Here is a 23297-nt window from a genome sequence, read left to right on the forward strand (position 1 = left end):
GTTTACCATAACAAAATATCATAGACTGGGTGGCTAAAATAACAGAACTTTATTTTCTCACCATTCTGGAGGCTAGAAGTCTGAGATCAGGGTGCCTGAATGGTTGGTTTCTGGTGAGAGCTCTCTTCCTGGCTTATAGACGGCAGCCACCTTCTTGCTGAGAGACAAGAGAGACAGAGACAGAGGGAGGGTTAGGGCTTGAACATAGGAATTTTGAGGGAACACAAAAATTCAATCCATAACAGCATGCAAAGACAATTTTAGGAGTATTATTATGACAGAGCAATGTAGCTGAAAAACTACATTGAGAATAAGATTTGTAAAGCAGATTAATCTTTATGATTAGGTTGATTAATTATAAACCTATTGTAGCAGTCAGAGAGGTTATGCTGCATAATAATAATCCCCAACCTCAACAGCTTAACATAACAGGGGTCTTTCTGAAGAAGGTTGCTATAATAATTTATGTATAGGATCTTTAAATTCCCTAAAAAAACAAACTATATTAACATGATAGTGTTGTTTGCTGTTTTTATTGTCATTTTTAATATTTTTTCTATTCTCATTTTTTAGGAAGCTCTTAACATCACACTGGATCACAAATGCAAAATTTTCCAGACCTTAAATGGAGCTGTAGGTATGCTTCCTAAATACTGGGTTGCTCATGTGTGCAAATGAACACCTGTGTTTTCAACTGTCTGTCTTTTGTTATATTCATTTGGGGCTATGACTAAGATTGATGTGTAGGTATTGCAGCTTTTAAAAAACATTGTACTCAAGCTGAGCTTGATATAAATACGTTCAGTTAAAATTATTTCCTAAGAATAGTACAAAGAGATGCTTCTGCCCTTAGGTAACTTAGACTTTAGTATCTCACCATCTGGGGACTGTAGATATAGTTTTGAATTAATTACACTTTGTTATTACACGGTTTTCAGTATCAGCTCTTTACATTGTGAGTTACTCAGGAGTATTAGAGTATTTTAACCTAGGTTAAAGGTAACTGCTAATGAGACATGTACACTGTGGAGTGAGTGTGTGTGTGTGTGCATGCCTATATGTGTTTTCCTGATAGACATGTATCTTGATAAAAATACATTAACACATTAAATTTAATTAATTGATACATTAAAAATAAACATACATTAATGCATTAATATTTCAGAAATTAAAAATACATTGCAGTTCAGTACAGTTCTTCAAGGCAGTTCATAAGTAAAAAGATTCTTAGAATGGAAGGCATTTAGTTTGGAGTGCTCTGGAAATGTGAGGAAAGGAACTTGAAAACAAAACAAAAAATGTTTCTGCTCCCATGTAACTTGTATATTCCTGGAATTTACATTAGGCCTGATTTTCAAGAACTGGAAATACTATCAGTGATGGCCAGTTGTAGAAACCTAGCTTATGCCTGGCAGTTTTCTATTTGCCATACATATATTGTTATTATCTTTATAATAACCTAGAAAAGCAGGCAAGAATCCCATTTTATAGATGAATAAATTGAGACAGTAATTTAACTCATCTGGGATTATGTCACTCTCAAAAGGCAGAGGCAGTATTGCAAAGATGCTTTCCTTCCACCAAAACCCCTTGGTGTCTTAGCACCTTAGTTTGCCAGCACCAGGTTGGAGAAAGTCAGGAGCTCAGAATCCATGTGTGTGTCAGTGTTGTCCTTCATTTTGGATATCTGCTGACTTGGAGCAGGCCAAGTCTCCAAAAGTGTAGCACATGGAATAGCATGCATGAGAAATTTTATAACAAAAACAAGATGTATAGATAGGTATATATATATACATGTGTATGTGAACACATACACACACATTTTAAATTACTAAAATCTGTCTTTTTAACCCAGATGAAGTTGTTCTGAAATTTGAAAATGGCAAAGCCAGAGCTAAGAATGTGTTTTATGAAACATTACCAGTGGCAATTAATGGAAATGGACCCACCAAGGTGAGTCACAGTGACCATTCTCTGTTTCCTTATTTCTTGGAGATAGATTATGGAGCAATATATAGAATGACTTCTTCTCCTCCCCCTTTCCCTCCTTCCCCTCCTTCTTTAATATCTTTAAGAGGCTTGGTAAACAACAAGATCCTACTGTATAGCACAGGAACCTGTATTCAATATCCTGTGATAAACCATAATGGAAAAGAATATTTTAAAGAAAGAATGTTTATATGTGTATAACTGAGTCACTTTGCTGTACAGCAGAGATTGGTACAACATTGTAAATCAAGTACACTTCAATAAAAAGAAATTTTAAAATATCTTTAAGAGGTTTTATTTTGGTGCCGACAATTTACTAGTTTCATCTTTTACACAGTGTATTATCTGGTTTCATTTAGATTAATCAAACTGATGATTTTTCCTCAGCAGATGGATAACTTTCTATTCTATTTGTAGCACATTTCAGTTTAGTGTTTAATGTAATAGCTTACTTGAGAGTGAGCCACATTTCCCTCATACAGAGTATCCTCTCTGAATAAGAAATGTTGAGGTTTGTAAGGGATCATTTGTTTCACCTGAGTCACTGTTGTCAAAGTTAATAGCTCTCTTAACATTGGGGTGTAACTGTAGGTCCAGAATGCTTCCTCTTGCACTTATTCTATAACAAGGTTGATGGATTATAGTTGACAAAGATATAATTTGTCTAATGAAATTTTATGTGCTTTTGGAACATGTATAATTGAGCTTGCTGACAGTGTTACTGTCTGCAAAATTTGTAATAAGATTGTATCGCCGGAACCTAATTAAAATAGAAAATGAATTGTTATATATACATATAAGTATATATACACGTATATACACACACATATATACACACAAACATACACATATATGTTTAGTAATACAGTGCTTAAAACAATGTTCTGAGATAATAAGATGATGCCTGGCTTACTCATAAATACCTAGAAAAGAGATTACCAGATAAATTTGCATTGTGGGAAGAGAGGATGGGGAGATGGGGTCTGCTGTTTCAGTGGAGTGAGTAGCCTGAATTCCAATAAAAGCTATCTGCATGGGAAGACATTCAAGGAAAAGCCCACACTGGCAGCTTTTCCACCATAAAAATGGAGGAAGTAGATTCCCCTTCTCTAGTTAATCTTTCCACCTTGCTTTTCATCCCATTCCAGCCCTCCTACAGAGCCTTCCCAGTGGGCTCCTTTTTCTGTCTGGTAGCAGTTTTCCCAGCTCTAAGTCTCATCAGCATTTTAAAGACCCTCAAGCCTTTCTTATCCTAGAAACCCAGCCAACACAAACTGCAACATCCTTTTCAATCTACCTTGCCTCCCAGCCTGCCTGTCTTTTTCCCTCCCCTTCACAGCCACACTCTTTAAAGTAGAGACGACTCACTGCTACCACTATTCCTCTTCCCATCACCCCCAGGAATGGCTCCTGTCAAGGTCTGTTGTGACATCCTTGTTGAGTAGCAGACACTCATCAGCCCTCATTTCTCTTTCATCCAAAAATAACATTTGACTATGTTCATCCCATTTGGTCCAATTTGAAATACTTCCCTTTGCTTCCATGATGCTCTGCTGGTTTCTCTAATAATTTTCTGGCCTTTTCAGTCTCTCTCTTTCTTTTTTTAATATACATTTTAAAAATTTAAAACTCTGTGTGTGTAGGGGGTTTCAGGGGTTGGGTGATCCTCTTCCTGCATTGTTTTTTTTTTTTTTTTAACATCTTTATTTGACGTATAATTGCTTTACAATGGTGCGTTAGTTTCTGCTTTATAACAAAGTGAATCAGTTATACATATACATATGTTCCCATATCTCTTCCCTCTTGCATCTCCCTCCCTCCCACCCTCCCTATCCCACCCCTCCAGGCGGTCACAAAGCACCGAGCTGATCTCCCTGTGCTATGCGGCTGCTTCCCACTAGCTATCTACCTTATGTTTGGTAGTGTATATATGTCCATGCCTCTCTCTCGCTTTGTCACAGCTCACCCTTCCCCCTCCGCATATCCTCAAGTCCGTTCTCTAGTAGGTCTCCTGCATTGTTTTAGTTAAGTGTTCTGCAGGTGTCTGTCTGAGACATCTTTCCTTTTCCCAGCTACATGCATTCTTAGGTAATCTGCTTCATTCCCAAGTCAGCAGCGCTGATTATTTTCAAATCCTTGCTGTAGCATCTATCTTTCCTGAGCTGTGGGTGTGAATACCCAGTTGTTGGATTTATCTGTGTGCCATACAAGACCTGGAGGTCAGAACCTTCAGCTCTGCCTCTCCTTCCACCCACTTGATTAACCAGAAACTGGGTTTTGTTTTGACCATATTTACCTCCCATTCCCAATCCAAAAGACATCCTTTCTAACTCCCATGCATGGTGGTTTGTCTAATTTGCTTAGAGTCAAGAGCAACCTCCTTAGTTCAGGCCACCTGCAACCTCCCACCAGTAGCAATCACCCACTAGCAGTCTGGAACTCGACTATTCTGCTGAAGCAGAAACCCAGTTACATTACTCACCTGTGTTATGCCCGCTATAGACTCAGGTATGAAGTTCCACATTCTCAACTTGGTTATTTTTTTGTTTTTTTTTGTTTTTAATTTTGCTTCTGGTTTAGGGGTCCCAAGTCTACCATCTTATCTACTCCCCCACTCCTGATACTGTAATATCTATACAGAATATCTCATTCTCAATTCTCTCCCTCAGCTCCTGCCATACTGAGTTAATTTGAACTTTGTAAATGTTTCATGTGTCCTCTGTCTGCAAGTCTTCTGTACATGCATTTCTCTCATTCTGGAGTTCTCTGACCTAATTCCCACTTGCTGTACCCATCTATTAGTGCTGTTCATCTTTTAGGTGTCAACTTTGCTTTAACTCCTTAAGTCTCCTGAATGCCTTTACAATATGTGGAACTTTGTCCATCACAGAACATAATACCACACGTTGAACAGGGATGGAACTGAACTTTTTTTTTTTTTTTTCATCTCTTACTGGGTCTTTAGCCTAGGAATTACAGAAATCATATCTATCCTGTTCATTTTTTGTTTTGCCAGGATCCAGCACGTGTGTAGCATATATTAGCCTTTCAATAAATTGTGATTGAATGTCAGAGTCTATAAATAATCTAATGACCTAGGATTATTCTTGGGAATGGTGAGGTAGATTTTCTTCTGTCAGGGCAAAATAGTCATAAAATTTCTGTGGGTTCCTGTAACTGTCCCTAGGCAGATAAATGGACTTTTACAACTGGACATCTATAACTAAATAGTGTGCTATTTCTCCTTGGTAATGTAATATTTTAATCAAATTTAAATGTCTTTAAAGAGGGTGCTTGGTCACAATTTAGTTATTGTGAGTGAGGCCTGATATTCAGTGATTCCATTGTTTTCACCAATTTTTTCCAAATTTCCAGGATAATGCTGATAGGAGTTTTACAGAGCGATTGAAAGACTTCTCATAAGAAAAGAAGCTCTAGTCCTCAGTCATTTAGAAAGACCTGTGTGTACTAAGAAATTTTAAGTCTTCCAAGAAACATTTTCAGTTTGGGCTATCACTGTTTCCGGCATTTCAAGCAGTATGATGATCCTATTATATTTTCTGTGACATGATTTTATGATTCTATTTGGCAATAAAAATGAAGTAATTTTTTTATTGTAAAAATTATGTTTGGTATAATATAAAATTTGAGAAAGGATTATATAAATAAGCATTCAACTAATGCTAATACTTTAGGAATATGTTAAAGTTAAATAATATCATATTTTCCTCTGTGTTCAGGATAATGAGGAAAGAAAGCAGATTACTCATTTTAGATATACCCTTTTTATTTAACCATCATAAAAGATGAAAGGATTTTTATATGATATTTTGTAATTTAACTTATTATTTTATTTACTAAGAGATGATTATAATGTCAGTAAGTCATAACCTTCATGCGAATGTTAATATTTAAGCCATTTTTTATTTAAAAGTATACATAGTCTGAAAAAAATATACATAATCTATAAATGATAAATTGTTTATAATGTGTTTATAGACAAAAGTATGTAAAGGTGAGTTTATTTCTTAGTTACTTTCTCTAAATCTCATGCTATTAGGAATAACAACTTTTAAATTATAAACAGTTTTAAAAATCATGTATAATCCCACTATCTTCTCATATTGTTTTCATTCATAGTTGCTTTCAGTATTTATGTCCTTGTGGTATATAGATATGAGTATTAATATTTTTCATTTGTTTTTATAATGGTGTATAAACAATTTTGTGCTTTTTAATTACTATTTTATTTGAAATACGTTTTTAATTCTACATAATTATTTTCATACTTGTCTAGATACAATGTAATATAAATCAGCTTTTAGATAGAAGCCATGACTTCTGGTTTGAAATTTTACTTTTTATTCTTGAAACTTATTTACTGTTAGTAACACATCATAAGATTTGAATATTTGAATACCTAACTTTTTCTTTTAAATATCAGTCATTATGAGATTGGTAGTATTTTTTTTAACATCTTTATTGGAGTATAATTACTTTACAAGGGTGTGTTAGTTTTTGCTTTATAACAAAGTGAATCAGTTATACATATACACATATGTTCCCATATCTCTTCCCTCTTGCATCTCCCTCCCTCCCACGCTTCCTATCCCACCCCTCTAGGTGGTAACAAACCACCAAACTGATCTCCCTATGCTATGCAGCTGCTTCCCACTGGCTATCTATTTGACGTTTGGTAGTGTATATATGTCCATGCCACTCTCTCACTTTGTCACAGCTTACCCTTCCCCCTCCCCATATCCTCAAGTCCATTCTCTAGTAAGTCTGTGTCTTTATTCCCGTCTTACCCTTAGGTTCTTCATGACCTTTTTTTTTTTCTTCTTCTTAGATTCCATATATATATGTTAGCATACAGTATTTGTTTTTCTCTTTCTGACTTACTTCACTCTGTATGACAGAATCTATGTCCATCCACCTCACTACAAATAACTCAATTTCGTTTCCTTTTATGCCTGAGTAATATTCCATTGTATATATGTGCCACATCTTCTTTATCTATTCATCCGATGATGGACACTTAGGTTGCTTCCATCTCCTGCTATTGTAAATAGAGCTGCAATGAAAATTTTGGTACATGACTCTATTTGAATTACGGTTTTCTCAGGGTATATGCCAGGTAGTGGAATTGCTGGGTCGTATGGTAGTTCTATTTGTAGTTTTTAAATATAATTTAATATAGATTTGTAGTTTTTAAATATAATTTAATATAGATCCATTGATCTATATTTCTGTTTTTGTGCCAGTACGAAACTGTCTTGATTACTGTAGCTTTGTAGTATAGTCTGAAGTCAGGGAACCTGATCCCTCCAGCTCCATTTTTCGTTCTCAAGATTGCTTTGGCTATTCAGGGTCTTTTGTGTTTCCATACAAATTGTGAAATTTTTTCTTCTAGTTCTGTGAAAAATACCAGTGGTAGTGTGATAGGGATTGCATTGAAGCTGTAGATTGCTTTGGGTAGTAGAGCCATTTTCACAATGTTGATTCTTCCAATCCAAGAACATGGTATATCTCTCCATCTATTTGTATCATCTTTAATTTCTTTGATCAGTGTCTTATATTTTTCCGCATACAGGTCTTTTGTCTCCTTAGGTAGGTTTATTCCTAGATATTTTATTCTTTTTGTTGCAGTGGTAAATTGGAGTGTTTTCTTGATTTCACTTTCAGATTTTCCATCATTAGTGTATAGGAATGCCAGAGATTTCTGTGCATTAATTTTGTATCCTGCTACTTTACCAAATTCATTGATTAGCTCTAGTAGTTTTCTGGTAGCATCTTTGGGATTCTCTATGTATAGCATCATGCATGTCATCTGCAAACAGTGACAGCTTTACTTCTTCTTTTCTGATTTGGATTCCTTTTATTTCTTTTTCTTCTTGATTGCTGTGGCTAAAACTTTCACAACTATGTTGAATAAGAGAGGTGAGGGGGGGAACCTTGTCTTGTTCCTGATCTTAGTGGAAATGCTTTCAGTTTTTCACCATTGAGGAAGATGTTGGCTGTGGGTTTGTCCTATATGGCCTTTATTATGTTGAGGAAAGTTCCCTCTATGCCTACTTTCTGCAGGGTTTTTACCATAAATCGGTGTTGAATTTTGTCGAAAGCTTTCTCTGCATCTATTGAGATGACCATATGGTTTTTATCCTTCAATTTGTTAATATGGTGTATCACATTGATTGATATGCATATACTGAAGAATCCTTGCAATCCTGGAGTAAACCCCACTTGATCATGGTGTATAATCCTTTTAATGTGCTGTTGGATTCTGTTTCCTATCATTTTGTTGAGGATTTTTGGATCTATGTTCATCAGTGATATTGGCCTGTAGTTTTCTTTCTTTATGACATCCTTGTCTGGTTTTGGTATCAGGGTGATGGTGGCCTCGTAGAATGAGTTTGGGAGTGTTCCTCCCTCTGCTATATTTCGGAAGAGTTTGAAAAGGGTAGGTGTTAGCTCTTCTCTAAATGTTTGATAGAATTCGCCTGTGAAGCCATCTGGTCCTGGGCTTTTGTTAGTTGGAAGATTTTTAATCACAGTCTCAATTTCAGTGCTTGTGATTGGTCTGTTCATATTTTATATTTCTTCCTGATTCATTCTTGGCAGGTTGTGCATTTCTAAGAATTTGTCCATTTCTTCCAGGTTGTCCATTTTATTGGCATAGAGTTGCTTGTAGTAGTCTCTCATGATGTTTTGTATTTCTGCAATGTCAGTTGTTACTTCTCCTTTTTCATTTCTAATTCTATTGATTTGAGTTTTCTCCCTTTTTTTCTTGATGAGTCTGGCTAATGGTTTATCAATTTTGTTTATCTTCTCAAAGAACCACCTTTTAGTTTTATTGATTTTGCTATCGTTTCCTTTGTTTCTTTTTCATTTATTTCTGATCTGATCTTTATGATTTCTTTCCTTCTGCTAACTTTTGGGTTTTTTTGTTCTTTCTCTAATTGCTTTAGGTGCAAGGTTAGGTTGTTCATTTGAGATGTTTCCTGTTTCTTAAGGTAGGATTGTATTGCTATACACTTCCCTTGTAGAACTGCTTTTGCTGCATCCTATAGGTTTTGGGTCGTCGTGTCTCCATTGTCATTTGTTTCTCAGTATTTTTTGATTTCCTCTTTGATTTCTTCAGTGATCATTTCGTTATTAAGTAGTGTATTGTTTAGCCTCCATATGTTTGTATTCTTTGCAGATCTTTTCCTGTAATTGATACCTAGTCTCATAGCGTTGTGGTCGGAAAAGATAGTTGAAACAATTTCAGTTTTCTTAAATTTACCAAGGCTTGACTTGTGACCCAAGATATGATCTATCCTGGAGAATGTTCCATGAGCACTTGAGAAAAATGTGTATACTATTGTTTTTGGATGGAATGTCCTATAAATATCAATTAAGTCCATCTTGTTTAATGTGTCATTTAAAGTTTGTGTTTCCTTATTTATTTTCATTTTGGATGATCTGTCCATTGGTGAAAGTGGGGTGTTAAAGTCCCCTACTATGTATATGGTACTGTCAATTTCCCCTTTTATAGCTGTTAGTATTTGCCTTAGGTATTGAGGTGCTCCTATGTTGGGTGTGTAAATATTTGCAATTGTTATATCTTCTTCTTGGATTGATCCCTTGATCATTATGTAGTGTCCTTCTTTGTCTCTTGTAATAGTCTTTATTTTAAAGTCTATTTTGTCTGATATGAGAATTGCTATTCCAGCTTTCTTTTGATTTCCATTTGCATGGAATATCTTTTTCCATCCCCTCACTTTCAGTCAGTATGTGTCCCGAGGTTTTAAGTGGGTCTCTTGTAGACAGCATATATATGGGTCTTGTTTGTGTATCCATTCAGCCAGTCTGTGTCTTTTGGTGGGAGCATTTAATCCATTTACATTTAAGGTAATTATCGATATGTATGTTCCTATTCCCATTTTCTTAATTGTTTTGGGTTTGTTATCCTAAGTCTTCTCCTTCTCTTGTGTTTCCTGCCTAGAGAAGATCCTTTAGCGTTTGTTGTAAAGCTGGTTTGGTGGTGCTGAACTCTCTCAGCTTTTGCTTGTCTGTAAAGGTTTTAGTTTCTCCATCAAATCTGAATGAGATCCTTGCTGGGTAGAGTAATCTTGGTTGTAGGTTTTTCTCCTTTATCACTTTAAATATGTCCTGCCACTCCCTTCTGGCTTGCAGAGTTTCTGCTGAAAGATCAGCTATTAACCTCATGGGGATTCCCTTTTGTGTTATTTGTTGTTTTTCCCTTGCTGCTTTTAATATGTTTTCTTTGTATTTAATTTTTGATAGTTTGATTAATATGTGTCTTGGCGTGTTTCTCCTTGGATTTATCCTTATGGGACTCTTTGTGCTTCCTGGACTTGATTAACTATTTCCTTTTCCTTATTAGGGAAGTTTTCAAGTATAATCTCTTCAAATATTTTCTCAGTCCCTTTCTTTTTCTCTTCTTCTTCTGGGGCTCCTATAATTCGAATGTTGATGCATTTAATGTTGTTACAGAGGTCTCTGAGAGTGTCCTCAGTTCTTTTTATTCTTTTTTCTTTATTCTACTCTGCAGTAGTTATTTCCACTATTTTATCTTCCTGGTCACTTATCCATTCTTCTGCCTCAGTTATTCTGCTATTGATCCCTTCTAGCGTATTTTTTATTTCATTTATTGTGTTGTTCATCAGTGCTTGTTTCCTCTTTAGTTCTTCTAGGTCCTTGATAAATGTTTGTTGCATTTTCTCTATTCTATTTCCAAGATTTTGGATCATCTTTTTTGTCATTATTCTGAATTCTTTTTCAGGTAGACTGCCTATTTCCTCTTCATTTGTTAGATCTGGTGGGTTTTTGCCTTGCTCCTTCATCTGCTGTGTGCTTCTCTGTCTTTTCATTTTGCTTATGTTACTGCGTTTGGGTTTTCCTTTTTGCAGGCCCCTGGTTCGTAGTTCCTGTTGTTTTTTGTGTCTGTCCCCAGTGGCTAAGGTTGGTTCAGTGGGTTGTGTAGGCTTCCTGGTGGACGGGACTAGTGCCTGTGTTCTGGTGGATGAGGCTGGATCTTGTCTTTCTGGTGGGCAGGTTCACGTCTGGTGGTGTGTTTTTTGGGTTGTCTGTGGCCTTATTATGATTTTAGGCAGCCTCTCTGCTAATGGGTTGTGTTGTGTTCCTGTCTTGCTAGTTGTTTGGCATAGGGTGTCCAGCAGTGTAGCTTGCTGGTCATTGACTGAAGCCAGGTGTTGGTGTTGAGATGGAGATCTCTGGGACATTTTCGCTGTTTGATATTACATGGAGCTGGGAGGTCTGTTGTGGACCAGTGTCCTGAAGTTGGCTCTCCCACCTCAGAGGCACAGCACTGACTCCTGGCTTCAGCACCAAGAGTCTTTCATCCACACGGCTCAGAATAAAAGGGAGAAAAAGTAGAAAGAAAGAAAGAGGATAAAATAAAGTAAGATAAAATAAAATAAAGATATTGAAATAAAAAATAATTATTAAGAAATAAATTTTTTTTTAAAGTTAAAAAAAAAAGGAACAGACGGACAGAACCCTAGGACAAATGGTGAAAGCAAAGCTACACAGACAAGATCTCACACAGAAGCATACACATACACACTCAAAAAAGAGGACAAGGGGAAAAAATAATATATGTTGCTCTCAAAGTCCACCTCCTCAATTTGGGATGATTCGTTGTCTATTCAGGTATTCCACAGATGCAGGGTACATCTAGTTGATTGTGGAGCTTTAATCCGCTGCTTCTGAGGCTGCTGGGAGAGATTTCCCTTTCTCTTCTTTGTTCTCACAGCTCCCAGTGGCTCAGCTTTGGATTTGGCCCCGCCTCTGCGTGTAGGTCGCCGGAGGGCTTCTGTTCTTCGCTCAGACAGGACAGGGTTAAAGGAGTAGCTGATTTGGGGGCTCTGGCTCACTCAGGCCCTGGGGAGGGAAGGGTACGGATGCGGGGCGAGCCTCCGGTGGCAGAGGCCGGCGTGATGTTGCACCAGCCTGAGGCGCACCGTGCGTTCTCCCGAGGGAGTTGTCCCCGGATCCTGGGACCCTGGCAGTGGCGGGCTGCACAGGCTCCTGGGAGGGGAGGTGTGTGGAGAGTGACCTGTTCTCGCACACAGGCTTCTTGGTGGCGGCAGCAGCAGCCTTAGCGTCTCATGCCCGTCTCTGGGGTCTGCGCTCTTAGCCGCGGCTCGCGCCTGTCTCTGGAGTTCCTTTAAGCAGCGCTCTTAATCCCCTCTTCTCGGGCACCAGGAAACAAAGAGGGAAGAAAAAGTCTCTTACCTCTTTGGCAGGTCCAGACTTTTTCCCTGGACTCCCTCCTGGCTAGCCATGGTGCACTAACCCCTTCAGGCTGTGTTCTCGCTGCCAGTCCTCTATTGGTAGTATTTTTATACAAACACGTTAAATGTAAGAAGAGCACATCACCTAATTTGCACATGAAAACAAGTCATTTCTGAAACGAATTTGATTTACAATCTAAATAGAGATCATAATTTTGTGCATATAAACCTCAGTGCTTGGGTCACTATGACCTTGAATAATTGGATGAGTTGAAAAAAATAAAGAAAAAAGTAAGAAAGAAAAGATTCAGTTGGAAAAGTTTCTCTGCCAATGACATGACATCACCCTTGGAACCATTTTGATATTGTGAAAAAAGGATCAGGAAAGTACTACCACCTCGTAGCTGGGGACTGCCCATAACAGCCTAACTACATAAACAGTTTTCTGTACTTTCCAAAGCTGCCAGCATAAATGTCTGAGATTTTTAATGAAGAAAACAGACGTAAATGGAGGGTGGTGGTGATGGTAACCTCTGCCTGTGTGATGAGAGATCTAAAAGAGGGAGGTTTCCAGTCTTAATTATCTATGAAAATCAAATTTAGGTAAAAAGTAGAAAGTAGAAAAGTTATAATATAGTTTTAATTCTGAGAAAACTAAATGTAATGCCTTCTATGCTCTAACCTTTTAAAAAAGAGATTGATCATTTTCATAGTCACACAGGGATCCTAAGAGACAGATCAATAATTCATGAAATAAATATTTATTTCTTATGAGATTTCTGAGATGAGGAAAGTGCCAATGTTTATATATAGATGGGAATTCTAGATATGTCCAACTCTGTGGGGGATTTTTTTTCTTTTAAAAAAATTCTTTCCCAGGATATATAAAACACTAGCCTTTAAAAAATTTCTCACTAGCCTTTTAAAAAATTCCTGTTAGAAATAATGCTTAATAGAGAATCCATTTTCGCATGGACCTTTTTATTTTCTTCAAAACCATAATATTATATAGAACATGAATGATTAAATTAATGTTTGCACTTTAGTTTGACAACAGTAAAATTTTTGTTTTTGTTATAGAGGCATATTCAGATGACCACACTGACTCTTGAAATGTCATTAATGAATGTCATAACTACACATTTCCTGCCTTGTATTGAATAATTTGTTTCCTGAATTATGTAGTTCAATAAGGATGTGAATGAGTTATCTTTTCCACGTCTTATGATTGTGCTGTACAGAATAATGGAACTGTCTACAATATCTGTAAAACACAAAGGTTTTCTCATTGTAATTAATACGGTACTTGTTTCAATAGCATTTGCTTCAGTTTTAGTACAATAGAAATATTTGGATAGAATACCAGATATTTGAGAGGAATCGGATAAAATGGTACTGGACTAATTTCCTCATCTATTCTATACCGTAACATCTCTTTTAGGGTCTTAGGAAGCTAGAAAAAGTCAGTTGGCACTTCTGTACATTTTTGACCATCATATTTAATGTATAAACATTTTTTTGTTTTGAGTTCGTTTCACATTTTCAGTGAAAAGTTAATGATTGTATAAACATAGTGAGGATTTTAGGTGCTTCCTTTTAACAGTAATATAAAATTACAGCCAAAGCTAGTTTGCTTCAGCTTCATTGTGTTGAGGTGAGATAATTATAGTTTATGACAAGAAATAATAAAAAAATTAAAAACTATAACTGTTCCTACCACTACAGATATTAAAATTGCAGTAGAATGTGTAGTAATTTTTTAAAGAAGATTGGCAGAATTTTCCCTAAAATATTTACACTCTAGATATATTCAAGATTTTTTTTTTTGAGGGTTCAGAGCATCTCTCAGTGTGTTTACCTCTCTCTGTCATCCATCTTCCCTCACCTTCTCCTAAACCCAAAACATACACAAGGACTCAGATTTTACATGTAAAATGAATGCCAAAAGATGCTTAAGGAGAAGGGGAGATAAGTCACGAAGGAGATGCTCTGAGAGATCTGAAAGGAGTAAGTGGGGAAGCAATATCGTACTTTATTGTTTTTCCTTCCAGTCTTACAATTGATATACAGCACTGTATAAGTTTAAGGTGTATAGCATAATGATTTGACTTACATATATCATGAAATGATTACCACAATAAATTTAGTAAACATCCGTTATCTCATATAGATACAAAATAAAAGAAAAAACAATTTTTCCTTGTAACGAGAACTCTTAGAATTTATTCTCTTAACAACTTTCATGTATAACCTACAGCAGTGTTAATTATATTTATCATGTACATTACATCCCTAGTACTTATTTATCTTATAGCTGAAGTTTGTACCTTTTGATCACCTTCATCTAGTTTCTTCTCCCCCGCCTCCTGCCTCTGGGAACTGCAAATCTGATCTCTTTTTCTGTGAGATTGTTTGTTCACTTGTTTGTTTTTGAAGTATTGCCTAAAACACCATGTTAGTTCCTGGTGCACAACGTAGCGATTCAGTATTTCTATACATTACAAAATGATCACCACAATAAATCTAAGTATCATTTGTCATCATAAAAGGTATTACATTATTATGGACTATATTCTCCATGCTGTTCATTTCATGCCCATGGCTCATTTATTTTGTAACTGCAAGTTTGTACCTCTTAATCTCCCTCATCTAATTCTCTCACCTCACCCCTCCCATCCCCTCTGGCAACCACCTGTTCGTTCTCTGTTATTTGTTATGTTTGATCGTTTGTTTTGTGTTTTAGATTACACATGTAAGTGAAATTATATGGCATTTTTCTTTCACTGTCTGACTTATTTCACTTTGAATAAAACCCTCTAGGTTCATCCATGTTGTTGCAAATGGCAAGATTTCATTCTTTTTTATGGCTTAGTAATATTCCATTTTATATATGTATCACCATTTCTGTATATTAATACATTCATATATTGGTGGACATTTAGGTTGCTTCCATATCCTGGCTATTGTAAATAATGCTGTGAACATAGGGGTGCATGTATCTTTATGAGTTAGTGTTTTTGTTTACTTGGAAAAAATACCCAGAAGTGGAATTACTGGATTATTTTGAGGGACCTCCATACTATTTTCCGTAGTGGATGCACCAATTTACATTCCCGTCAACATTGCATGAGGGTTCCCCTTTTTCCACATCCTCGCCAACACTTGTTATTTTTTTTTGATAATAGCCTTTTTAATAGATGTGAGATGATATCTCATGTGTGGTTTTGATTTGCATTTCCCTGAGTGATTAATTATGTTGAGCATCTTTTCATGTGTTGGTTGGCCATTTGTGTGTCTTCTTTGGTGAAATATCTATTCAGATCCTCTGCCCGTATTTCATTGGGTTGTTTGGTTTTTTGATGTTGAGTTGTATGAGTTCTTTGTATGTTTTGGATATTAACCCCTTATTGGACATATCATTTGCAAATATCTTCTCCCATTCAGTGGGTGACCTTTTTGTTTTGTTGATAGTAGTTTCCTTCACTGTGCAAAAGCTTTATAGTTTGATTTAGTCCCATTTGTTTATTTTGATTTTGTTTCCCTTGCCTGAGGAGACATATCCAAAAAATATTGCTAAGATCAGTGTTAAAGAGTATACTACCTATGTTTTCTTCTAGAAGTTTTGTGGTTTCAAGTCTTACATTTAGGTCTTTAATCTTTTGTGAGTTTATTGTTGTATATGGTATGAGAAAGCAGTTTGATTCTTTTACATGTAGCTGTCCAGTTTTCCCAATACCATTTATTAAAGAGGCTGTCTTTTCTCATTGTATATTCTTACCTTCTTTGTCATAGATTATTAACCATATAAGCATAGTTTTATTTCTGGGCTCTCTGTTTTGTTCCATTCATCTATGTATCTGTTTTTGTGCCAATACTATACTGTTTTGATTACTGTACCTTTGTAGTATAGTTTGAAATCAGGGAGCATGATACTTCCAGTTTTGTTCTTCTTTTTTCAAGATTGCTTTGGCTATTTGGCATCTGCTGTGGTTCCATATAAATTTTAGGATTATTTGTCCTAGTTCTGTGAAAAATGTCATGGATATTTTGATAGGAATTGCGTTGAATGGAGATTGCTTTGGGTAGTATGGACATTTTCACAATATTAATTCTTCCAATCTGTGAGCATAGTTTATCTTTTCATTTATTTGTGTCTTCTTCAGTTTCTTTCACCAATGTCTTATAATTTCCAGAGTACAAATCTTTTACCTCCTTGGTTAAATCTATTCCTAGGTATTTTATTCTTCTCGATGCAATTGTAAATGAAATTGTTTTTTAAATTTCTCTTTCTGATAGATCATTATTACTATATAGGAATGCAACAGATTTCTGTATATTGTTTATATCTTGCAACTTTTCTGAATTCATTTAGTAGATCTAATAGTTTTTTTGTGGAGTATTTAGGGTTTTCTATATATAGTATGATGCCATCTTCAAACAGTGGCCCTTTTACTTCTTCCTTTCCAACTTGGATGACTTTTATTTCTTTCTCTTGCCTAATTTCTCTGGCAATGATTTCCAAACTGTTGAATAAAAATGGGGAGAGTGGGCATCCTTGTCTTCTCCTGATCTTAGAGGAAATGCTTTCAGCTTTTCACCATTGAGTATGACAGTAGCTGTGGGTTTGTCATATGTGGCCTTTATGTTGAGGTATGTTTCCTCTATAACACTTTGTTGAGAGTTTTTGTTGTAAATGGATATTGAATTTTGTCAGAATTCTTTCTGCATCTATTGAGATGATTATATGATTTTTATCCTTCTTTTTGTTAATGAGGTGTGTCACATTGAGTGATTTGCATATGTTGAACCATTCTTGCATCCCTAGAGTAAATCTTACTTGATCATGATGTATGATCCTTTTAATGTATTATTGCATTTGGTTTGCTGGTATTTTGTTGAAGATTTTTGCATCTATGTTCATCAGTAATAATCACCTATAATTTTCTTTTTGGTAATGTCTTTGTTTGGTTTTGGTATTAGGGTAATGCTGGCCACATAGAATGACTTTGAAAGCATTCCTTCCTCTTCAGTTTTTTGAAATAGTTTGAGAAGAATAGGTATTAAGTCTTCTCTAAATGTTTGACAGAATTCACCTGTGAAGATGTCTGGTCATGGACTTTTATGTGTTGGGATTTTTTAGATGTTTGATTCAATTTCTAGTAATGAGTCTGTTTAGAGTTTTTATAACTTTCTGATCATTCTTGGAAGATTGTATAGGCATACTTCATTTTATTGCACTTTGTTTTATTGCACTTCACACATACGTTTTTTATAAATTGAAGGTTTGTAGCAACCATGTGTTGAGTAGTCTATCAGCACCATTTTTCCAACAGCATTTGCTCACTTCGTGTGTCTGTGTCACATTTTGGTAATTCTCATAATATTTCTAACTTTTTCATTATTGTTTTGTTTGTTATGGTGATCTGTGACCAGTTAGCGGTTATGGTGATAAGTGATCTTTGATATTACTATGTAATTGTTTTGGGGTGTCGTGAACCTCACCCATATAAAATGGCAAACTTCATCGAATATTGAAATGATGACAAATCATTTAGAATATTACATAAATGTAGTTTTAAAGCAGCGGCATGGTTTGAGAGGTTTACTCCAGATTTGAAAAGAGTTCTGCTGTGGGTAAAGTGCTATAAAACAGCACTGCATGCTACAGAGAAATAATTTGTGAAAGGAAGAGTCAGTTGTTGTGGCCAACTTCATTGTTGTCTTATTTTAAGACATTGCCACAGTCAGCCCACCCTCCAGCAGCCACCACTCTGATCAGTCAGCAGCATCAGCATTGAGGCAAGACCCACAACCAGCAAAAAGATTATGACTTACTGAAGGCTCAGATGATGGTTAGCAATTTTTAGCAATAAAGTATTTTTTCAGTAAGGTATGTACATTGGTTTTTTTATACACAATGCTATTGCACACTTAATAGACTACACTATTGTGTAAACAAACCTGATATATGCACTGGGAAGCCAAAAAATTTCTGTGACTTGCTTTATTGCAACATACGTTTTACTGTGGTAGTTTGGAACTAAACCCGTAATATCTCTGAGGTATGCCTGTATGTTTCTAGGAATTTATCCATTTCTTCTAGGTTGGCCAGTTTGTTGGCATATAATTGTTTGTAGTAATTTCTTATGGTCCTTTGTATTTCTGTGATGTCCTTTTTAACTTCTCCTTCATTTCTGGTTTTATTGATTTGGGCTCTCTTTTTTTTCTGAGTTAATCTGGCTAAAGGTTTGTTGATTTTGTATCATTTCAAAGAACCAGCTCTTAGTTTCATTGATTTTTTTTTCTTTTTTTATTATCTATTTCATTTATTTCCACTTTCATTATTATTATTTCCTTGCTTCTACTAACTTTGGGTTTTGTTTGTTCTTTTTCTAGTTCCTGTAAGTGTAAGGTTAGATTGTTTATTGTTTTCTGGTTTCCTCAGATAGACCGGCCTGTATCACTGTATATTTTCCTCTGAGAACTACTTTTGCTGCATCCCACAGATTTTGGATCCTTGTTTTTCCATTTTCATTTGGAGATATTTTTTATTTCCTCATTGAGTTTTTCAGTCACCTATTGGTTGGTTACTAGTATATTGTTTAGCCTTCACATGTTTGTATTTTTTGCATTGTTTTCCCCTTGTAGTTGGTTTCTAATCTCATGCCCTTGTGGTTGGAAAATATGCTTGATATGATTTCAGTCTTAAATTTATTGAGACTTGTTCTGTGGCCTAGTGCATCATCTGTCCTGGGAAGTGTTTCATGTGCACTTGAAAAGAAAGTATATTTTGCTGCTTTGGGATGGAATATTCTATACAGATCTATTAAGTCCATGTTCATTGCAGCACTATTTACAATAGCCAGGACATGGAAGCAACCTAAGTGTCCATTGACAGATGAATGGATAAAGAAGATGTAGCACATATATACAATGGAATATTACTCAGCCATAAAAGGAAGTGAAATTGAGTTGTTTGTAGTGAGGTGGATGGACCTAGAGTCTGTCATACAGAGTGAAGTAAGTCAGAAAGAGAAAAACAAATACCATATGCTAACACATATATATGGAATCTAAAAAAAAATTGATTCTGAAGAACCTAGGGGCAGGACAGGAATAAAGACGCAGATGTAGAGAATGGACTTGAGGACATGGGTGGGGGAAGGGTAAGCTGGGACGAAGTGAGAGAGTAGCACTGATATATATACACTACCAAATGTAAAATAGATAGCTAGTGGGAAGCAGCTGCATCGCACAGGGAGATCACCTCAGTGCTTTGTGACCACTTAGAGGGGTGGGATAGGGAGGGTGGGAGGGAGACGCAAGAGGGAGGGGATTTGGGGATATATGTATACATATAGCTGATTCACTTTGTTATACAGCAGAAACTAACACAACATTGTAAAGCAATTATACTCCAATAAAAATGTTTAAAAAAATTGAAAACATAAAAAAAAAGAAAGGTCCATATGGTCTAATGTGTCATTTAAGGCCAGTGTTTCCTTATTGATTTTCTATCTGGATGATCTGTCCACTGATGTAAGTGAGGTGTTAAGCTCTTCTACTATTCTTGTGTTACTGTCAGTTCCTCCCTTTATGTTTGTTAGTATTTGCTTTATGTGTTTAGATACTCCTATGGGTGTGTGTATGTACATGTGTGTGTTGTTCTATCTTCTTGGTGGATTGATCCCTTTATCATTATGTAATATCTTTGTCTCTTTTTACAGTCTTTGTTTTAAAGTCTATTTTGTCTGATATAAGGATTGCTATCATCAATCTCTTTTCATGTCTGTTTGTATGGTATGGAATACCCTTTTCCATCCCCTCACTTTTAGTCCATGTGTGACATTAGATGTGAAGTGAGTCTCTGGTAAGCAGCATGTATATGGATCTTGTTGTTTTTATCCATTCAACCACTCTATTTTCTGGATTGCAACATTTAGTCCATTCGCATTTAAAGTAATTATTAATAAGTATGTACTTACTGCAATTTTGTTAGTTGTATTCTGGTTATTTTTGTTGTTCTTCTGTGTTCCTTTCTTCTCTTGTGATTTGGTTACTTTCTTTACAGTTAATGTTTGTATTACTTCCTCTTTATTTTTGTGTATCTAATATCAATTGGTTTATGGTTACCATGAGGTTCTTATGTAACAACCTATGTATATAGCAGTCTATTTTAAGTTGATCATTGCTTAAGTTTGAGTGTATTCTAAAAACACTACAGTTTTACTCCCCTCTGCCATGTTTTATGTTTTTGATGTCATATTTTACATCTAAAAAATTTTGTGTATCCTTAAATAATTGTTGTAGATATATTTGATTTTACTAGTTTTTTATTTTAATCTTCATACTAGCTATATAGTTGGTTGATCCATTACCTTTACTTTGTATTTGCCTTTACTGGTGGGATTTTTCTCTTGCATAATTTTCATATTTCTGGTTATGTTCTTGTCTCTTCTGCTTAAAGACGTCCTTTTAACATTTCTTAAAAGGTTGGTTTAGTGGTGATGAACTCATTTACATTTTGCTTGTCTGGTAAACTGTTTATCTCTCCTTCAATTCTGAACATTAACTTTGCCAGCTCGAGGTTCTTGGTTGTGTTTTTCCTTTAAATTCTTTGAATATGTCATGCCACTACCTTTTGGCCTGCAAGTTTTCTGCTGAAAAATCAGCTGATAACCTCACTGGTTTTACCTTGTATGTGTCAAGTTGTTTTTCTCTTGCTGCCCTTAATACTCTCTTTATCTTTAACTTCTGACATTTTAATGATAGTGTATATGTGAAGATCCCCTTGGGTTCACCTTTTAGGAATTCTCTGGGATTCATGGACTCAAATGTATTTCTTTCACCAGTTTAGGGGAATTTTCATCCATTGTTTCTTCAAATAGGTTTTCTCTCCCTTTCTTTCTCCTCTTTCTGGGAGCCCTATAATGCAAATGTTAGAATGCTTATTGTTATTCCCGAGGTTCCTTAAACTATCCTCATTTTTGAAAATTCTTTTTTCTTTTTTGCTATTTTGATTGGGTGATTTCCATTACCCTGTCCTCCAGATTGCTGATCCTTTCCTCTGCATCATCTAATCTGCTGGTGGTTCCCTCTAGTTTCTGGTTTTTCTCTATTTCGTTTAGTTTTTTCTGAGGTTTTTGTCTTGTTCTTTCATTTGGAACATATTCCTTTGTCTCCTCACTTTACCTAATTCTCTGTGTTTGTTTCTATGTATTAGGTAGATCAGCTATATCTCCTGGTCTTCAAAGAATGGCTTTGTATAGAAGGTGTTCTGTGGGACCCAGTGGTGTGGTCCTTCCTGGTCACCAGAGCCAGGTGCTCCAGGAACGTCCTCTGTGTGGGCTGTCTGCATCCTCCTGTTGTGGCTGGGCTGCAGTTGCTGTGGGTGCACTAGTGTATGGGGCTGGTCCCCAGTACAACTGGCTATAAGGCCTGGCCACAACAGTTGTGGGCACTCTGGTGTACTGGGTTGGCCAATGGGATGGGACCCTCTTTGGGGAGACATTGGTGCTGACCAAGGGCACCTGCTGGGACTGGCAGGGTGAAGGGCTGCTTTAGTGGGGCTCTGGTGCTGGATGAGGCTGCTTGTTGGGACTGGCAAGGTAGGGGGCCACTTTGGAGTAATGCTGGCTATGTCAGGTCCATGGGCAAACCGGAGTGGGGCAAATGGTACATTAAGTTTGATGGAGAGAGTCAGAAATGTCACCTGCTAGTGCCAGGTTGCTAGGTAGAAGGTGAGCCAAATAAAAACAAAACAAATAAAAACACTGGCACCTGCCAGCCCCTTTATACCCAGAGAAAGTTGCAACAGATCCCTGCCCCTCAAGCACATGCCCTAAAATTAGTAAATGAATTTCTTTCTTATATCACCCAGGTACTTTTCTAACTGCTGCCTCTGCACTGGGACTTGGAAAGAGTGACTCTGTGCATGTGCCCTTTAAGAGCAGAGTCTCAGTTTCCTACAGCCCTTCTGCTCTCCTGCACATAAACCCCAATGGTTTTAAAGCCAGATGTTATGGGGGCTCATCTTTCTGGTGCAGGTCTCCCAGGAAGGGGCGCCCAAGGTGGGGCTTGGACCCTTCGCTCCTTGGGGAAGACCTCTGGGGCTCTGATATCCCTCCCACTTGTGGGTTCCTTCACTGGTTACATGGGTTCTGATTAGACTGCATCTCTGCCCTTCCTACCTGTCTCATTGTAGGTTTTTCTTTTTATCTTCTGTTGTGGAAAGTATTTTCTTCTAGTCTTCAGGTCATTCTCAGAGACGGTTCTCTATCTGTGGTTGTAATTTTGGTGTATCTCTGGGAGGAGGTGAGCCCAGGGTCTTCCTTCTCTGCTATCTTGTTCTACCCCCGCTTTAGTTTATTATTGATATGATCTGTGAGGTGGCTCTAATTAGGACTTGTTCTAGATCTGTTTTAATCTGCAGGCTTTCTTTTCTTCACGTTGGTGCCCTTGAATCACTGCCCAGAAGTCTGGGTTATAGTGGGTAACATAGTTTCCGAGAAGAGTTTAGTGCCTTTTGGTGATAATGTGTATACAATATTTGTTTTGTGTGGTGATGGCTGGTAGGAGGTCACACTGGCACTGCCCCATTCACTGTACACACTGGCACTGCCCCATTCACTGTACACTGTATTAGTAGAATATTAAGGGGATATCCTAATGCAGAAAACATGCTTTGAAGTTAGAGGTTTATAGAATGAAAGCACATTGATGGGAGAGGCTTACTTTTTTTCTTTTTTTTTGAGAGGGGTCTTTTAATTAATTAATTATTTAATGGCTGCATTGGGTCCTTGTTGCTGCACGCAGGCTTCCTCTGGTTGCGGTGAGCGGGGGCTACTCTTCGTTGCGCTGCACGGGCTTCTCATTGCGGTGACTTCTCTTGCTGTGGTTGTGGAACACGAGCTCTAGGTGTGCGGGCTCAGTAGTTGTGGCACATGGGCTCAGTAGTTGTGGCTCTCAGGCTTAGTTGCTCTGCAGCATGTGGGATCTTCCCGGACCAGGGATCGAACCCCTGTCCCCTGCATTGGCGGGCAGATC

General features: G+C 36.8%; 1 protein-coding gene across 1 annotated transcript in view; it reads left to right on the top strand.

The window, feature by feature from the left end:
- PLOD2 (procollagen-lysine,2-oxoglutarate 5-dioxygenase 2) overlaps nucleotides 1–23297 on the top strand; it is a gene marked incomplete at its 5' end in the record, with an annotated part of 107169 nt that overhangs the window by 60553 nt on the left and 23319 nt on the right. The window contains 2 exon segments of the mRNA XM_082839616.1: nucleotides 574–637; nucleotides 1856–1953. Coding sequence (XP_082695742.1) covers nucleotides 574–637; nucleotides 1856–1953 — 162 coding nt within the window.

The sequence above is a fragment of the Leucopleurus acutus genome, assembly GCF_964270905.1.
Source record: "Leucopleurus acutus genome assembly, chromosome: 5".
NCBI classification, from domain to species: domain Eukaryota; kingdom Metazoa; phylum Chordata; class Mammalia; order Artiodactyla; family Delphinidae; genus Leucopleurus; species Leucopleurus acutus.